Source organism: Apus apus, chromosome 1, assembly GCF_020740795.1.
Source record: "Apus apus isolate bApuApu2 chromosome 1, bApuApu2.pri.cur, whole genome shotgun sequence".
NCBI lineage: Eukaryota > Metazoa > Chordata > Aves > Apodiformes > Apodidae > Apus > Apus apus.
The window spans coordinates 125263463-125281919 of NC_067282.1; the positions used below are offsets into that span (position 1 = coordinate 125263463).

General features: G+C 40.9%; 1 protein-coding gene across 1 annotated transcript in view; it reads right to left on the minus strand.

Annotated features, from left to right (window-relative positions):
* Positions 1 to 17512, minus strand: part of CRACR2A (calcium release activated channel regulator 2A) — a 62450-nt gene extending 44938 nt beyond the window's left edge. The window contains exons 1-2 of the mRNA XM_051643388.1: positions 17339 to 17512; positions 3548 to 3779 (exon numbers count right to left, since the gene is read on the minus strand). Of these exons, the coding sequence (XP_051499348.1) occupies positions 3548 to 3715 (168 nt within the window). The 5' untranslated portion in view covers positions 3716 to 3779; positions 17339 to 17512. The remainder of the gene's footprint in view (positions 1 to 3547; positions 3780 to 17338) is intronic.
* Between the last annotated feature and the right edge of the window lie 945 nt (positions 17513 to 18457).

The window sequence follows — 18457 nt, forward strand, 5'->3', positions numbered from 1 at the left end:
ATGAAATGGCCTTCACAAGTCGACAGAAAAACTGTACACCTAGTTCCTTCAGCATTGTGAGGTCAAGCAAGAGACCCCCTAAATTAGAACATTATAGAAGGTATGCTGTCCTAATTAAAACACTTTAAAATGTGTAAATAAACAAATAGATTAAACAAAGCTAAGAATGCATCATGGCCTAAGGAGCAAAACTGCTGCTCCTGTAACGAGCTAAATGTAGTTCATTACTGTCTGCTTCTGAAATGCAGCTTGTTGACACAAAAAGCCACCAAGATGGTCCAAGGCCTGGAGCAGCTCTGCTGTGAAGACAGGCTGAGAGAGTTAGGGCTGTTCAGCCTAGAGAAGAGAAGGCTCCAGGGAGATCTCATAGCAGCCTTCCTGTACCTTAAGGGGACCTACAGGAAAGATGGGGAGGGGCTTTTCATGAGAGAAGATAGTGATAGGACAAGGGGTAATGGTTTTAAACTGAGAGAGTGGAGTTTTAGGTTAGATATTAGAAAGAAATTCTTCACTCTAAGGGTGGTGAGGAACTGGAAAGGGTTGCCGAGGGAGGTTGTTGATGCCCCATCCCTGGAGGTTTTTAAGGCCAGGCTGGATGAGGTTTTGTGCAACCTGATCTAGTGGTAGGGGTCCCTGCTCATGGCAGGGGGGTTGGAACTTGATAATCTTTAAGATCTCTTCCAACCTTAATGATTCTATGATTCTACAAAAAAAGGACAAAACTTCATTAAACCAGCTCCACAAAATCACTTATTTTTCCTGAGAGTCTAAAAACAGGCACAAAAGAAAAAAATGCCCCTAATCGTTCAACTGTAATTATTTTAACAGTATAGACAGATTCCCAGAAATAGGAGGAAACTGGAGTGGCAAACAACTACAGAAGCAGGGTTTTCCACTGGGAGACAGTACTAAGAAGAGTAAAACTTCCTTAGTTTGTGAAGTATAAACAAGTCAAGCTCCCTGCTTTATTAGTTAATACTTTAATCCCTTCCCTGAACTCCTATTGCATAAGCAACATATTAAAACTGCAAGCTAATAGGTTCATAAAGTTCATCAAAACAGAAAGCGCTTATCTGTTCCATGCTGAGGAAGGGATTTAGGGCCAAAGAAAGTATCTCCTGCAATCCAAGAACAATAGAAACCACTAGTCAATATCCAGGGCCATAGAGCCAATGTCAGAATTGGCTGAGTGCATTAATCAGGACTACTCCGGCTGCAACCAAGGGTTTATGGTATATGTTATAAACCTGTATGAGTTGAAGGGAAGAGCAGTAAAAGGAATTCCAAGGTGATCTTGAGAAAGGAAAGCAACAGAGCTTCTAAAGCACAGAACTATCTGGAATCCTAAGGGATTTCTGAGAAGGATTAATTGTGCACTGCTGCCTGCTTCCAAAAAACTAAGAAAACTTTATGTACATTCAGTCTAAATAACTTACTTAATCAGCAAAACACCTGACTTATTACCAGTTTCTCACTTAATCACACCCATTGTTATGGTTTAGGCCCAGGCAAAAACAAAGAACTAGGTGGTCCCTCACTCACCCTTCTCCCCAACTGGAGAGAAAACCATTACAAACTAATTTTGTAGTAGGAAACACCACAACTACCTGCATTTTCTTGAAGGAAAAAAAAAAAAAAAAGGAAAAAGGAGATTTTGAACAATGTAACAACATTTTGCCCCACTAAATTCCCTGAGGATAATCTACTGACTTTGATGAACTGAGGTAACACCATTGTTACTAAGATTAAGACAATTTTCCCAGCCTCTTGTTTCTATTAAAAAAACAACCAAAAAACTTTAATTTTTGGTTGTTTTTTTTTTAATAGGAAAACAGGGTCATTGTTGGTCTCATAAGTGTGTTTGTGTTTATTTGCTCATTTTGGGCTTACTATAAAAATACATAGATCCTTTAGCTATAAAGCTCTTAAAAATTTTAAAACAAACCAACAAACCCCCTCCAAAACATACCCTAAGATACCACTGGAGCTTTAAGAGAAATTGCCACCCTATGTGCTCTGTGCTTTCCCAATGTCTGTGCTGACTTACATGAAAATAACAAGTTTTTACACTGCTAAATGAAAAGACAGAGGTAAAATAGCTAAGAGCAAGATCTGAACCCATTTTTGCTATATTGATTAAATCAAAACATTTTGCCATTATAACCTCAAGACCCAAAGTGCAAAGCTATGTTTTCAAGTCTCAAGTAGAATTTGCCTTCTAGCAGTTTCAGAAAACCTCTTGTCTATTTTAAAGTTGAGGACATATGATATTTTCAAATTGAATGAAAATTTCTGAACAATCAGGGTTAACATAATCTTAAAATAAACCACATTATATAATCAGGGAGGAGTAAATCTTTAATATAATTACTATACTACAATTTTTTTAAAGACTATACAATTATAATCTATTAAATTCTTTATGGGTCTGGGCCTACCCAAATCAACATATTTGTTTGCATTTGGTTACTTTAATTATATAATTTATACTATATAATAAAGATTATATAATATATTAAATACTGTAGATTATATATATACAACAAGCATCTCTACTCCCATCATTTTTCAACTTTGCAGAATTAGCACAGGTCATCACAAAACCCAGCAACACACGACTGCACAGAAAGCTCTTGAGAGCTAGTAATCTGAGCAATTTACTATGAGATTTTTATTTTCCCAACACAGTTAAGTGTTTCTCTTGCATTTTCCTACATGGAGATACATCTTTGTTCTGAGGATAAGAAAGGTTTCTACATTTTATATTAGATGCTTCTCTTGTTAGTAGTTTGCACTGAATTTCCTTTGTCACCACTCCCCAGTTCTACTTTATCCTTAAGTACTGAAGTAGAAATGGATTAGCACAATGAAATTATGTCAGGCATAGGCATGTCAAGCTTGAGTACATTTTAGTTTTCTGCCACATACTGGTTCAAACCATCTTAGCATTTCTGCAATATGCACTCAATTCCATTTTCAAAAGATTTTATAATATAGCTGCCTTTTTTCATTGACATTGTCAGCAAATCTGATTTTGGCTCCTCAAACAATTTAAGAACAATTTGGTAAGATTACTGTGAATGCTGAATAACACTAAAATACTGTTCCTCTAGACTTCCTACAGATATATACAATGCAGCTGAATGTTCACCATTGTCTGGCAGGTGAAACCGAAGTGAAAGACTTTATTTACACAATTCTGCTGAAAAAAAAACAGAAAGAACTTTGAACTGAACACGTTCATGATGCTGTGGCAAATTGTGAAGTAATTAATTTACTAGAGTTTCTGCTTTTTCAATGAGAATGGAATTAAACTCCTGGGGCATTTTTTTGAACTTCACTTACTTTGATTTTCCACTTTTTTGTTGCTTTGTCTGTGGAAACAAATGTAAGCATTATGTAAGGCTTCAAAGAGAAATCTTACATATCTCTTTCAAGTTATCAGGAGGGTGTTAACATTTTAAACTCTAAATTAATCAGTCTCAACTCATTAAGGGCATTAGGAGTTTCTGTCATTGTGCATTTCACATTACCAATTTTGTTTTACCTGCATGTCTTGACGAGTGATGAAGCCTTTGCCTTCCCGATCACAAATCTGAAAGAACTCTTGTGCTTTTTCCAACACAGCTAGTCCTGGGTCTTGTTCTCCAGTCTTGCTGCTCTCCACATCTCCCAGTGGCACAGGACTGGCACAGTCTCCTTGTATTCTGTCCATTGTCACAATCTCTGCGCAAGAATATTTTGGGATGCTGCTGTCCCATTTACTCACAAACTCTGACCTGAAACATGCACATGGCAGATACGGAAAAGACCAAACCAGACCATCTTAATGATGTTTTCCACAATCTCTTAGCAAGCATCACTTTAATTAGGCACTACAGCATAGAAGAAGAAAAAGCTTTATGAAAATGCCTGTCGTTGATTGGCTGCACTAGAGAAAAGGCAAATTAATGAAGTGGTCAGAATGTGAGGGAATAAGACAAAACTAGCTTTGAAAAGAAATCTAAAAGCAAAATTAGCCAGTTCAAATAGAAATACAGCCAATCAATTAATGTGAGTAATAAAACACAAGAAATATAGGTAAATGAAAAAATAATTTTAAGTCACTGTAAGTATTCAGTTGGTATGCTTTTGACTCTGATCTTCCTAACACCACATATCACAATTTACACCCACTGCTTTGGAATACAGTTTGTATGATAGCTATAGAATGGAAGGTGACTGATCACTGATGGAACCTGATAGAGCTTGGTGTTTAAATCAACTAAGTAAAATTAAGTGAAAGATAAGGGATTATGGAATTCTGAAACATTTCCTTAGATTAATCTTTATTACTGAGGGGTTTGACTTTTGCCTGTGAAGGAGAACTAACTGCTAGAGAACTTGGTGGGAAGACTTCGTAAGTTAATCACATTCTAAAGGCCCTCTGTGGAAATTTGTATTATACACCCTGCATGGCAATAGCGGTATATATTAATGTTTGGCTATATTTTTATCTTACATTCATTCTAGGAGGTCAGATGGAAGTAGCTTTCCCCCTCTAACCTTGTACAATTGTACAACACATGGTATCAAATACAAAAAGAGCAGGCTTTCCCAAAAGCCTATGGGCTCAAAGGCACTCACAGGTTATTATGCCTCACATGATGCTTGCAAGACTCCTTGTATGATCTTAACTCATTATAATGTATGTAAACTAAGTAGAGAAACAGGCTGTTTAACTGAGGTACTGCATATTTGTAACAGGTTAAAACATGTACGGCTACCAGGGCTCAGAAGACATGAAACGACTGAGTATCTGCATCATGAATTTGTATTTCTGATTCTCTAAATAGGTCTACCTAAAGGAGCCATAAATTTGTCTGATAATTTTTAGCAGACAGAAGTATTTTGAGAGGCATTTGACTATTACAAAGGAACATACCCTGATTCTTATCTAGCATGACTGGCACTATCTGGAACAATTCCAACAGAGGCTAGCAAGATTTATTTCAATCTGAAATCATAGAATCAAAGAACGATCATACAGTACAGTCCCCCTGCAGTGAGCAGGGACCTTTTTAACTAGATCAGGTTGCTCAGAGGCCCATGAAGCCTGACCTTGAATGTCTCCAGGGATCTGGACATACTGGACTGTTTTAGAGTGGGGTCAGGTATTCCTTGCATGGCTCAAATGGGGAGACAGCAGCACACAAAAATAAGCAAAGCACATGCAATTTATTAAGCCACCTCTCTGGGCAACCTGTTCCAGTGCTTTACCACCCTCATAGTAAAGAACTTTTTCCTAATATCCATTCTAAATCTATCCCACTATAGTTTAAGGGCAATACCCCTCGTTCTATCACTGCATGCCCTTATACACAACCCCTCCCTAGCTTTCCTGTAGCCCCTTCATATACTGAAAGGCCACTATGAAGCTTCCCCTGAGCATCCTCCTCTCCAGGCTGAACAACCCCAGCTCTCAAGACTGCCTTCATAGCATGGATACTGTCTTCAGAGTACAAGCTTTGGCATTGCACTGGTGTGGACGTAGAATCTGAGGAAACGAGAACTTTAGAGTGTCTGTTCAGCTTCCTAAGGAGAAAGGCTCTAGTCACATGAAGAGAGCAACTCAGACAAAGTCTACTTTATTTTATGCTTAAAATCAAACCTGGCAGTGCATTATACATCTTAAAACACAGCATTTTCTATGAGCTTCTTCAATGTATAGTTTTTCCCACTTGCAGCTTGCAGTGGCTTTCCATGACCAAGTAATTTCTTCAACAACTATAGGCCAGGCTGTTGGACTTCCAATATTGTATGTAAGTATAAAAGGATTGTAAACAGTCCATTATCTTCAAACCAAATGAGGATGTTGATGAGCAAATCATCCACACCCTTTGAAACCATGTGGTAAAAATCTACAATCATGGGTAAATTTTCCTGTCTCTTCCTCAGTCTCTTTTGCAAGGACTGGTCTCCTAGTGCAAGGATCATCCCAGGACTATTGCTCAAACATTCTCCAAAGCTGAAATAATTTCACCTTAATGACTAAAAATCTTGGCTGTCAAAATCCTTCTTAAAGCAGAGTTACAAGCAGCAGCAGAAAAAACATTCTGAGAGAAGGCAAAGCATGGCTACAGCCAATACCAACCTGCTCTAGGAAACTCCTTCTGAGAATGGGTCTTACTTCAATTTTAATGTATGGCAGTCAGGGGTGCTTTATAAACCACGAGACAAGCCATGTGAACGAAATCTTTGCGCATCCTCCTGCACAGAGAGTGCAGGCACTGGGTACTGCAGACGGCTGTGGCAAGGGGGCACTCCGCTAGAGTGTCCTTGCTCTGCACTCCAACTGGCATCGGCACTGCAGCCTGCCAGAGCACCAGTGCCAGTTGCCAACCAGGCCCTGGAAAATTAACAAGGCTAGAAAATGCTGTCACAGGGACTATAGGTCAGACATAGCAAACAGCATATGGCTATTACAGCTGCCTGAACAGCTGTACTCTTAAGAGGAAAATTTCTAGCTCAAAAAGTTTGACCAACTATCAGTAGCTGGAAGGTTACACAAAGGAAAAGATCACTCCATAACTGCCTTGTTTCTTAATCCCTTTCATGATGTTTCCAATACTAAACAGTCTCACAAACAGTGTATGACTTAGATGAACCTTTGCTCTGACTCTATATAGCCACCCACAAGAGGAACAGATGGAAATGCCACTGCAAGGCACAGTTAGACTATAGTAGAATAACAGGCTGGATGAGATTCTCCATTCATACTGTTTTTACACACCTAAACTTCACTTGCTTCAATACAGCTCATTCTTGACTGACACCAGCGTATGAGGTAATCAGGACATCGGTTTCAGCTCAGCAATAACACTGACTTAAAAACAGGTTTTAAAATACCAAAAATCAGTAAGACAAGTACAGCCTAAAGATGGTCTTGACAAGATCTGTTCCAGACTCCAAGTCAGATGTAATACATTTTTTTTTCTTTTTCATTTTTCACAATTTCTCAAAAGATGACAAGCCAAGCTAACTGTGATAGTAAGTGCTGCTAGCTCCTGTGGTTTCTGCACAGACTCTAAGAAAAAAAAGAAAAATTGTGCAAATCATAGGTAGTCAATTGCATGTAAAATAATTGGAAATATGAAAAAAGATTTAAAATTGTGGGAAAAAAAGGGCACTATATACAGTTTGAAAATGTCATTCATATTTAGCAAACAGTTCAGATATGATTCAGAAAAAATCACCATACTTTCTAAATACTTCCATACCACAAATTGAAATTATCTGCATCACAGGAGCCCCGCCTTTCATACATATCATAAAAACTTGCTACACTGCAAGTGCTTTAAATACAGCAGAAAATTAAATTAGAGCATATACTAAAATTCTTAATCCTTATGGCAGCTTCCAAAGCCGGTACAGTTAATCTTGGTTCTCAGAGTGACCTGATACTTTGCAAATGCTGGTAAATAACACGAAAGATTGAAATTTGCCCCACATTACTGGATCAGCAAATTAATTACTCCAAGGCCAGTTTTAAATAACACAGGTAGTTCCAGTCACTCATCCACCCCCTTTAGAAATCAAATGGATTAAAAATTCAAAAATATTTTTTTTCTTTTAAGACCTTTGATTTCCATTCTTCTATGTACAAACACTTCACTATTCAAATTAGGTCGTATCATGAGCTGATGTAAACAAAGATAGCTCCAAATAATATTAAAAAAGGATGTAGGTTTTATGAGGTTTTTACAGATCATGAGGCATTTTTGGACTGGTGTGCAAAAGGAAGCTCACTGTTAGTATTTCAGAGGGCATTTTCAGTGTGATTTTGCAGTCATGTGCATTGTAAATCACCAAACTCTAGAGGTACAGAGGACTGCTGATGCAAAGATTTCACAGGTCATGACTTGTGACAACCTCATTCTCCCTAACTGTGCTATTTAAAAATCTCCTTAGCTGTTTTTCCTGCATTCATGCCTCAGTTTTAGATTTCAGTAAAATTACTTGTTTAGCATCTGTCTATAGGCACGAACTTTCTGCAGCATACTTCAAAACACAAATAGTCAGCAGAATGTAGTAAGCTTGCTTAATACTGAGATCACCATGGATTTACACAAAATACTTTTACGAGAGATAACATTTATGTTTTACAAACACTGGAAAATAAAAATTTGATTGCATACTTTTCCTACAACAAAATCATCATTGTTAAAATAACATGCAGCTGTTCTGCAGTGTGCCTGACATAAACAAAGACCTAGTCTCAGAGTTAGTTACCTTTTAGCATTATGCTGAAAAGCTTTTAAAGCTGCTAAAATGTACCACCAGAATTATTTTAAGTTAGCACAAGCCTCTTGAAATAATTAATTCTGTTCCCTATTACTGTGCCTTACCCTTGGACAAGTGTCATCCAGTAAGACAGCAAACCCTGCTGTAGAATCCTTTAAATTTAATCACAAAAATTATAGTTTTCGAGAGCTCTTATAGTGAGCTCAATTAAGGCCAAGTGGCCCATCAAAAAAAAATCAAGAACCAAAAAAAGCAGGATACAGAGAGAATTACAGAGGTATGGGACTGCAAAGACCAAAGACAGTACAGTAACCATCCTCAAGTACATAAAAGTTTGCTAGATACAGGATTGGAGAAGAACACTCCCTATGTACATAATGCAATATACAAGAAGTAACACAAGAAAAACAATCCAATGATAAAAAAGTTGAGCCCTGAACACTGACAGCAAAGGTAGTGGCATCATGGAAGAACAGACCACACACACAGATCTGTGAACAATGGCATGGGTGATAGTACCTTGAAAAAGATTAACAGATCAGCAGACTTTAACATTACTGTCAGACATATTTTGAAGACTTTATGAGAGTTCAGGGTAAAAACTCAGGTCTCACACTTAAAACAACTAACAGAGATAAAGACTGTGCACCCCAAAATAAAAAAATCCATATTTTTTTCCTCTACTGTTACTAAGATGATTATCCTTTAAGCTCTCATGAAAGCGTTATAAAGGCTGACCTAATCATATGAACACCTGACTGAACTAGATTAAAATTGGAACTTTCAAACCTCCAATTTTGACCTATCAAATAAAAACCGGCAAGTCTTGTGCATTTGCTTCAGAAAAGCACTGAAATGTGTCATAAAAGCCTCTTTTCTTCCACATAGCTTGAATTCACAGGCTAGGTAACTTCTCTCATGATTCTTCATCTTATAGAATTGTTTTGCTTGGAAAAGACCTTTAAGATCATGAAGTCCAGCTGTTAGCCCAGCACACTGCCAGGTACACCACTGAACCACGTCCCTACCTAAGCACCACATATACATGTCTTTAAAATACCTCCAGGTATGGTGAGTTGACCACTTCTGGGGGCAGCCTGTTCCAGTGCCTGACTACCCTTCCAGTAAAATTTTTTTTTCCTAATATCCAAGCTTAACCTCCCTTGGCACAAGGGACAAACTCCTTTCAGGTACTTGTAGAGAGAGCAATAAGGTTTCCCCTGAGCCTTCTTTTCTCCAGGATAAACAATCCGAGTTCCCTCAGATGCTCCTTGTAAAACTTCTGCTCTAGGCCCTTCACCAGCTTTGTTCCCCTTCTTTGGACATGCTCCAGCACCTCAATGTCCTTCTTGTAGTGAGCGGCCCAAAACTGAACACAAGGTGTCGCCTCACCAGTGCTAAGTACAGTGGGACAATCACTTGCCTGGTCCTGCTGGTCACACTATTTCTGATACAAGCCAGGATGCTGTTGGTCTTCTTGGCCACCTGGGCACACTGCTGGCTCATGTTCAGCTGGCTGTCGACCAACACCCCCAGGTCCTTTTCCACTGGGCAACTTTCCAGCCACTCGTCCCCAGGCTTTTAGAGTTGCATGGGGTCTTGTGACCCTACACTTAGCGTTGTTCAGTCTCACACAATTGGCCTCAGTCCATTGGTTCATGTATTGGAAAGGGTTAATAGTGATGAGTAATGGTGCATGTTTGAAACAGATAAGGAAAGCAGAACTTTGGGAGGAATTAATGGTCAAACAGATAAGAAAAGAAACAGAACCTTGGGAGGCACCTGGCATTTGTACAAGCCACAGCTATAGTTTGTTCAGTTCCCATGATTAGAGCATGGGCAGTGACTACACAGAAAGGACAAGGACAAGCCAAAGGACAAGGGAGGTAGAAGAAGACAGATGAAGTAACACTGGGGGTGGAGTGTCATGGACCCCAGACCAAATTGGTTGCACACGTGTTTGCCTCGTGATGCAACCTGGGCAGGATGACTTACAACACAGGTTGGCGCCCTGTGCCAGAACTCCGTCCCCCTGCCAAGAATATATAAACCGGGTATTTTCTTGAGGGCACTGGGTTAGTGCACTGCTAAGGTCAATGTTGCCTCCTTGGGGATGCCCATGTAAAGGGCTGCACCTGCCTCTTTGCACCACATAATGCTACACCTTGGACTGTGGGTCTTCATCTCTATTGGGTTGGTAGGTATGAACTGTAATGTGTACTACTGCTTTGGGCAGGGAGTTAGCTTAATAAATTGCATGTGCTTTGCTTATTTTTGTGTACTGCTGTCTCCCCATTTGAGCCACGCATGGAATACCTGACCCCACTCTAAAACAGTCCAGCATGTCCAGATCCCTCTGTCGATCCTTCTTACCCTCAGACAGATCAACACTGCTGCCCAACTTGGTGTCATATGCAGACTTACTGACGGTGCACTCAATCCCTTCATCCAGGCCATCAATAAAGATATTAAAGTGGCCTCAACACAGAGCTCTGGGGAACACCACTTGTGAACAGCCGCAAACTGGATTTAACTCCATTCAACACAACCCTTTGGGCCCAGCCAGCCAGCCAGTTTTTTACACAGTGAAGTGTATACTTGTCAAAGCCATGAGAAAGAAGTTCCATCATCCAATAAATGTCAAATAGTCAAGCAGAACCTACTTTCATAAAGCCATGCTAACTGGGCCTGATCACCTTGTTGCCCTGCACATGATATACGATAGCAGTCAAGACACTGCGGTCAGACTGAGAGGCCTGTAGTTCCATGGATCCTCCTTCCAGCCCTTCTTGTAGATGGGCATCACATTTGCTAACCTCCAGGGAACTGAGAACTCCCCAGCTAGCCAGGACTGCTGATAAATGATGGAAATTATCTTGGTGAGCACCTTCACCAGCTCCTTCAGTACTGTTGCGTGGATCCCATCCAGCCCCATAGATTTGTGTGTGCTTAAGTGGTGTAGCAGGCCACCAACTATTTCATTTGGATTATGGGGGCTGGGTTTTGCTCCCCATCCATGTCTTCCAGCTCAGGAAGCTGGGTACCCAGAGTAAAACTGGTCTTACTACTTAAGACTGAGGCAAAGCAAGCATTAAGCACCTCAGCCTTTTTCTGATCCTTATGTTTCCTTTGTCCTTTGGAGATAGTGCATCCTGGGGAGGGTGTGCGGAGTGTAACTGTGGAGGAAGAGATCTGAGGCAAGCTGGAGTTCCTATGGGGGACTGCAACAGGATAGTCTGAAAGAAATGTGTCATGAAAATAATTTCAGGGGAGCAGGAAAGGCAGACAACAAAGGAATTCTCCATCCACTCACCTAAAAAAAAGGAAAAACTTTAAATTATGTAGAAATTCCTTTCCTGTGAGTAAATGTGAATGAACAGAAATCAAGGAGGCAAAAGGCCTGGGAGAAGATGTTGTGGGTTATAGATACATTGTAATTGTACAAATTAAATTCCCTTCTCATTTTCAGAGGACAGCTAGTTAAGGGAAAAAAACATACTTAAAACTAAAGAAAATGGAAAAAAAAAAAAAAAGACAAAAAAAAAAAAGGCATGTCATATATTAGAAGCACAGCCTCCATAAGATAACTGGGAAACAGGAGAAAACCAGAAAAGATACTTAGAGCATAATGCATTAACCATTCCAAAACAGGCTACCAAAAACTGGAGAGAGACCACTTGGCATTTGTTCCTAGATGAATCCACAAATGTTGGAAAAAAGCCCAAATATGTCACTCCTGTGCACAATTACGCAGGATCGCAACTCTCTGACTACTCATCATGTCCTCAGTAACCTTTGTTATTTTTAACATTTCTTTCTAAGCAACCAGTTTTCACTGAAATTGTAAGAAAATGTAAGAAATGTGCCTTTGTTAGCTTCCCATATAGATAAAAAAGTCACTTACCTGGCTTCTTTCTGGCCTCTATGGAAGTAGTAAACAAATTTATCCATGCATTAACATTCAGATGTCCAAAGGCAACAGGTAAGCAAAGGAAGCAGGCAAATTCATTTACTCCCTATCTTGCTCCTTCAATAGGGAAATGCTAATGAAAACTAACAGATGTGCAGGCAACACTAATCACAGAATCTCTTGCTTTCCTTCCAGCACTATCTTCTCTGAATTTTATTGCCTAAATATTAAAGAATCCTTGAGAAGTAAAGCTACTCTAAGTAGTTAGGATTTTTAGTAGAAAGGCATCTTTCCTATTTGTTTCTTTGGATGCTTCCTTTTTAATGTATGTAAGGAATGAAAAGCTAAGAACTGTCTAGAAACGTAAACTTCTTATAAAAGGACACTGAATTTAGCGGCAACAATCACCATGGAAATCACTGTTGTAGAATAATCACAGGATCATCAGAGCTGTGAGAGTACCCCGCCTGTAGTCTCCACATACTTCAGGGACCCACACTCTCCTTTTCTCCCTTCACCAGTTCTTCCTGCCTTATTCAAGGACAGCATCTCCAAGAAGACCTGTTCAGCCTCCCTCTTGTTCCTTGTCTACCTGCTGGCTGCAAGAACCTTGAATTTTCAATAAACTGTTGACCTCCCTAACACCTGAGCAGGGTGGAGGTATAAATGTGTATGTATATCTGAGGGTGTGTTTTCACCACAAATTCTCTCTCTGTCTCTCTAACTTATCAATAAATCCTTACTGCATACAAATACAATTTGGCCAGTTATCTATCTTAGGCAACAAATCTGGCTAACATTTGTGACTGCAGCATTACTTCTGTTAATGTCTGCAGGTAAACAGTAGTGACATTAGCAGTTACAGAACTTGCATCAGAACTATTACGGAACACTATAGAACTATTTTACCATTATTCTGATTTCTTTCCAAAACATAAAATGTTAGTTCAGAGAAGTAAAACCTATGGTTAAGAAGGAGCACCTCACAATTTATGCAACACATTCCAAGTATGGTGAAGTCAAAATCAAGCTGATTCCATCTGACTGCATCATTTAGTGTGTTGCATTGTGCCAAGCACTGAAATTAAATGCAAATATCTATATTAATAATAGCATTATACTATTAAATGGTGTAACCCATAACATGATTATCTGGCAGGAGGTGCTACCAATTCATATAAGCTGTTCCATTTGTTGACAAATCATTTGCATTGGAAACAGACTTCCACTTCTGAAGTAAAGGTCTGGAAAAAATTTATGTAAAGCAGTATATGTTCCTTGTAACTGTCTTATCTTTCAAGGTTTCCTAATGACTCATTGCTAAATGGAGCTACTTTTAGGTGGTGAAATCTGATTGACAAGAATATTTGAAGTACACCATTTTCACAAAAAAAATCTTGATTTATTCTGCCTCCCCCAGAAGTCCCTGCTAAAAATGTAACTTCTTTTAAAAAAGTTTTTTAAAAAATAAAAACCTTTTATCTGCCTGAAATCCTACAAAAATTTGGCCTGGAATCTAAAATATACTTTCTATTTCTTGTTTGTAAAGGAATGTTACATCTTTAACCTAAATTAAAAGACTTTGAGATGCAAATTAAATATTCTCTTCAAATATATATTCACTTTTAATGGAAAAAATGTTAATGGAAAATTTCGATCTACTCTCCATTGACCTTAGTGGATTCAGTCTAATAAAGATTGCACTAGAAAACCCAAGAGGCATGTTCCAAGTGTCTCCTTAGTTATTTGGCACTTGGTCTGCAGTTTGGCTTCAAGAATTTTCATTTTCAAAATTTTCAGAATTTCTAAAACCACTTACTCTTGGAAACCACCTTCACCTAACTCAGTGGGACAGTTTGTATAGGACAAGACCATGTGAGTGAGGCACAGGAATATTAATTTGCTACTTCAGTGTTTTTTCATTGCAATAACCTTTATGCTATCTCTTCTGCATGGCTCACTTCCAAGGTCTGGGAAACACATATAAACAAATCCTCCTATATATATTTGATTTGTAGGCTCGGTATACTTCATCCTGTTTCACTCTACAAAAAACTCTAGAAACACAAGCAACTAAAAATGCTTCGTTACAGATTCTTAATTGGATTTCAATTCACTACTGCTTTCAAGTGGAAATACAACTTCCACATTCCACTGAGTCAACTAGTGAAAAAGTTATTCTTGCAGTTGTAAAGAATCCCTGCCTCCATTTATGCTGCTCTCTAACGAATGGAAGTTCCCCAACACAACTTTTCACTTTTCTTGACACTCCTCTGTGACATGAAAGAATGAGAAAAAAGGGGCAGTATTGTGTGATATTGCAGATAGGGAGAATATCTTCTGGTGCAGGTCTCTGGAGGTGACAGGCTCTTCAAGGGGGCACATGTTCTGATCACAGCTCAGCAATGTGATTACTTCCTACTGTGTAACAGGTATGGCTACTTCATCATTTCTGTCTGGCAAAAATAAGGTATCAGAGCAAGGGTTTGTCTGGGACACCACAGAACTAACACATGATGCAAAGGCACAGGAGAAGGAAAGAATGAGAAGCAAGTAAAATTAGATTGAGATAGGACACGTAATAAATGTGATAGTGACTAATGAGACAGATTGGACAAGACTCCGAATAAGCTAATACCTTGCTTATCTGAGCCTGTGGTGACCCAGCTTACTAAATGTGGGGAAGAAAAGTGCACAGGTGCCTAGAAATGCAGGAAAGTATTTATCAATAATGTTTTGTTTTCTCTTAGGATGAAAAATAAACTATATTTAGACTGAAAACTCTAGGCCTGACCTGATTAGATCTTTGTCTGGAGAGACCTCCAAAGTCTTTAACTGAGTTTCATTCAGGTTCCTGACACAGTCATCTTGGTTTTTCTGCATGGGTAAGTCATGGAAAGTGGAATCAATTATGTCTTTACATCAGGTTTAACTTAAACTGATTAAACTTGCATTTTCAACAAAAGAAATAAAACCCTAAAGTTGTACTACTTCCTCCTCATATGTAGAATGGTACATTCATATATAAGATTGCAAATTAGCAAATGATGGAGAGGGAATCTGGACAGACAACTATATTCTTTCCCTTTCCATATGGCCACCACATACTCATGTAGAAAATCATGACAGTATGTAATTTGTCGGTGAACAGAAACAGGAGGAGGAAAAGAGAAATTTGGTAGAAGCAGAACGTGCATCCTGTGGGCTGAAGAAACCACAACAAAAGCCTGCAGAGTAATGCTCTTCAGTGCATTAATTTCTGCTGCTTTCTTTACAGTTCTCTTCTAGTCCATCACAAGATAGAAGGAAAAGGGGTATGAGGTGTCTCAGAGACACCCTTATATACCTCCTTCATTTCAGCAGCAGTGAACTTAAGCCTCCAGGACCTGGCAGACCAGAAGATTGTAAACTATTATTGCCCTAAATTTCATTTGCTATTTAATAAATTTACAGAAACATATCTGGTTTTTGCGCTTGAAACACTGAGGTTTGATTTATTTTCTTGATGTTAAAGAAGATGAGAATGTAATATAGGGAAGACTGATGTTTCATTTTCACTCTCCTGGGTCTAACAGTTACCTTTTGAGTTCTACAATACTGCAGTCCCTAATGATACATTTGAGAACAAGACATCTGAATCCTTACAACATTCCACAGACAACAAACAGACTTTTATCAGAGCATCAGAATAATTCATGTATGTCATCTAAAAAGATAAGTGAAACTAACCTGGAAACTATTGTTGAAAACCACAAAGTTGCAACTAAGAAAACACAAAAGTACATTAAAGTAGTCAAAGTGTTCCTGAGTGATCTCATCTTTTTGTCAGTTGTGGCACTACCCAAGTTTCATTACAGGCAGTCATATTGGTATCTATGCTGCACTACACGCAGTTCTGCATGACATCCATTATCCTGGCAGCAGTAAGTTTCTTTTACATCTGTCATTTACAGTCATCATAGCATTCAGTATCAAGAAAGACAGAAAACTAAATCAGGTACCACATTCGTGCTACAGCAGTGAAAGACTGACACCAAACGATTGTATTGTGTACCTTTATGATTGGGTTGGGGGACACAAGAAACATTTTTACAACAATCAGTAGCAGCAGCACTGCCTTGGTGTTCACTAAGTACTTGCTGGGCCTGTTCCCACCCTGGTGGCAGACATCAGCCCCAAAATAAATTTTATTTTGTATCTGCAGGGCAGTGTACAACCAACTGAAACGAACTAGGCAGCTCCTGAAGTACCCAGGACATAAAGCTATGTCTCTCTGACACTGTCTATGCCTTGGCATGAAGCTACGTGAGAATGCAGAAGTGCAAATATAATGACTAACAGTCAAGAGCACTTTTGGGCACCACCTTAATCAAATGTTCTCTGTGTAGGAGGAGCCCGGGTAGGACACCTCCGGGTAGGACTCCAGCGCATTCAGCTGTTCTTCGGAATGCAAGCCCCACGTTATTCCAGGACTGGGACCAGCACTGTACAAAGAAAGGAAACCAGGCAGAGTGGGCTTAAGCAACTTCCTGGCGCTCTCGCCGGCCGGCAAGTGATGCGGAAGCAGGAGCAGCCTGTTTTGCAACCCCTGTGTTTCTAATCCTGCTGCCTTCCAGCCTGAGAGCGAGCTGAGGCTTCACGAAAGAACCCAGGGCTGCCACTGCAGCCTGTGACCCTTACGGCAGCTCCGGAACCACTGCCGGGCCACTCCCGCACCGCTGCCAGCGGGGCAGCCCCGCACAGGCCAGCAGGCGACCCGCCGCCCCGCCAGCGCTGCCAGCCTTCCTGAGGGCAGGCACCGCCCCGCCGCGGGAGGCAGCCCACCGCTGCGCGAGGAGGCCGGGAGCGGCGGGCAGGACCGCTATTCCCGGCCGGCTGTCCTGACCTTGCTGTGCCCCCGCCCGGCCCCGCAGAGCCGCAGCGGCCGCGCTCCCTTGCAGCCAGCGCTGCAGGAAGCGCAGCGGGCGGCGGGCGGAGGAAGCGCGGGGGCCGCGGAGGCACCGGGGCTCTGCACAGAGGGGTGAAGCAGCGGCCGCGGGTGCCTCCCGGCCGGCAGCTTCACCAGGCGAATTATCTGACTCTGCGTGGTCCTCGTCTTTGTTCTCTCCCGATTCTTTTGTCCCACGATACTGTCCCTCGGCTTACCTCTTGCCGCTTCCTGCAGGCGCCCAGGCGGAGGTGCAATACGAGCTCTGCGTGGTTCTCCGCCCGCGCCTCAGGGTCTAAGTCAGACCGCAGAAAGGTGGAAACAACTTTGTAAACTTTGTTTTGAGCACGGGTGGCATAATCGTAGAGGCTGGCTGCGCCCCAGGGGCGGGACAGCCACTCCGTCCAGCCCAGCCTCCTCTGTCCCGGCTCGGCTGCCCCACCCGGGAGGCCCCTGCGGCATCGCACCTGACGTTTGGGAGGAGCCGCTCGGGCCCTGCGGCAGGTCAGGTTGGAGAGCTACGGGAGGTCAGCGAGGCACTGCCTTCCTTGGTCCCTCTTGCAGCCAGGACTAGGTGGCCCATGGCTATCTAGGGTAAGGACTGTCTAGGTAAGAGTTGTAATCTCTGTAACCTGAACGACACAGGGCAGGTGAATTTGGAGTGGTGGAGGAACACTCATCCGCAGCAAGGTCTTGAAGTGGCGACCAATTAAAGTGGACCAACTAGGATCTTCCATGCCTTGTCATTTCAAACTGCCCCAAGTCTAGTTGCATGTGTACAGAAGATGGCAACAGGAGACAGGATTGATTTCACATTTATTTGAATCAGAGATTTCACTTAGCTCCAAGTATATTTTGAAAAATGTGTCGATATCTCCATCTGGGACCAGGGTCTCTAAATAGTCCCCCAGGAAGAGAAAAAACCTGAACATAGTTCTCGTCACTGTAAGATCTCCCAACTGCAGAAGAGCTCCTAGGGCTTCTAGGCTTCATCTGTCTCTTCTTGATCAGGTGATATGGTAGCAGACATCTATTATGACATCAACTGCATTGGTCTGTTCTCTGGTCCTTACCCAGACTCTCCATGGGTTCATCAGCTGTCCCATGGTAAAACTCCATTGTACCCAAGGCATTCCTTTTCACAGTGTACAAGCCCTCCTAGTTGCCTTCTCACCCTGTCTTTCCCGAACAGCCTGTAATTCTTCGGGTTGATCTACTTAAAGTAAGCTACAGTACCAGAGCGTGGGTAAATAACAAATCTTGCATCTATAAAGGGGAATGTGAGGAAGACCTGCAGGTAGTTTGCAGAATACAGGCATGTGTGCTTGGTATGTCTA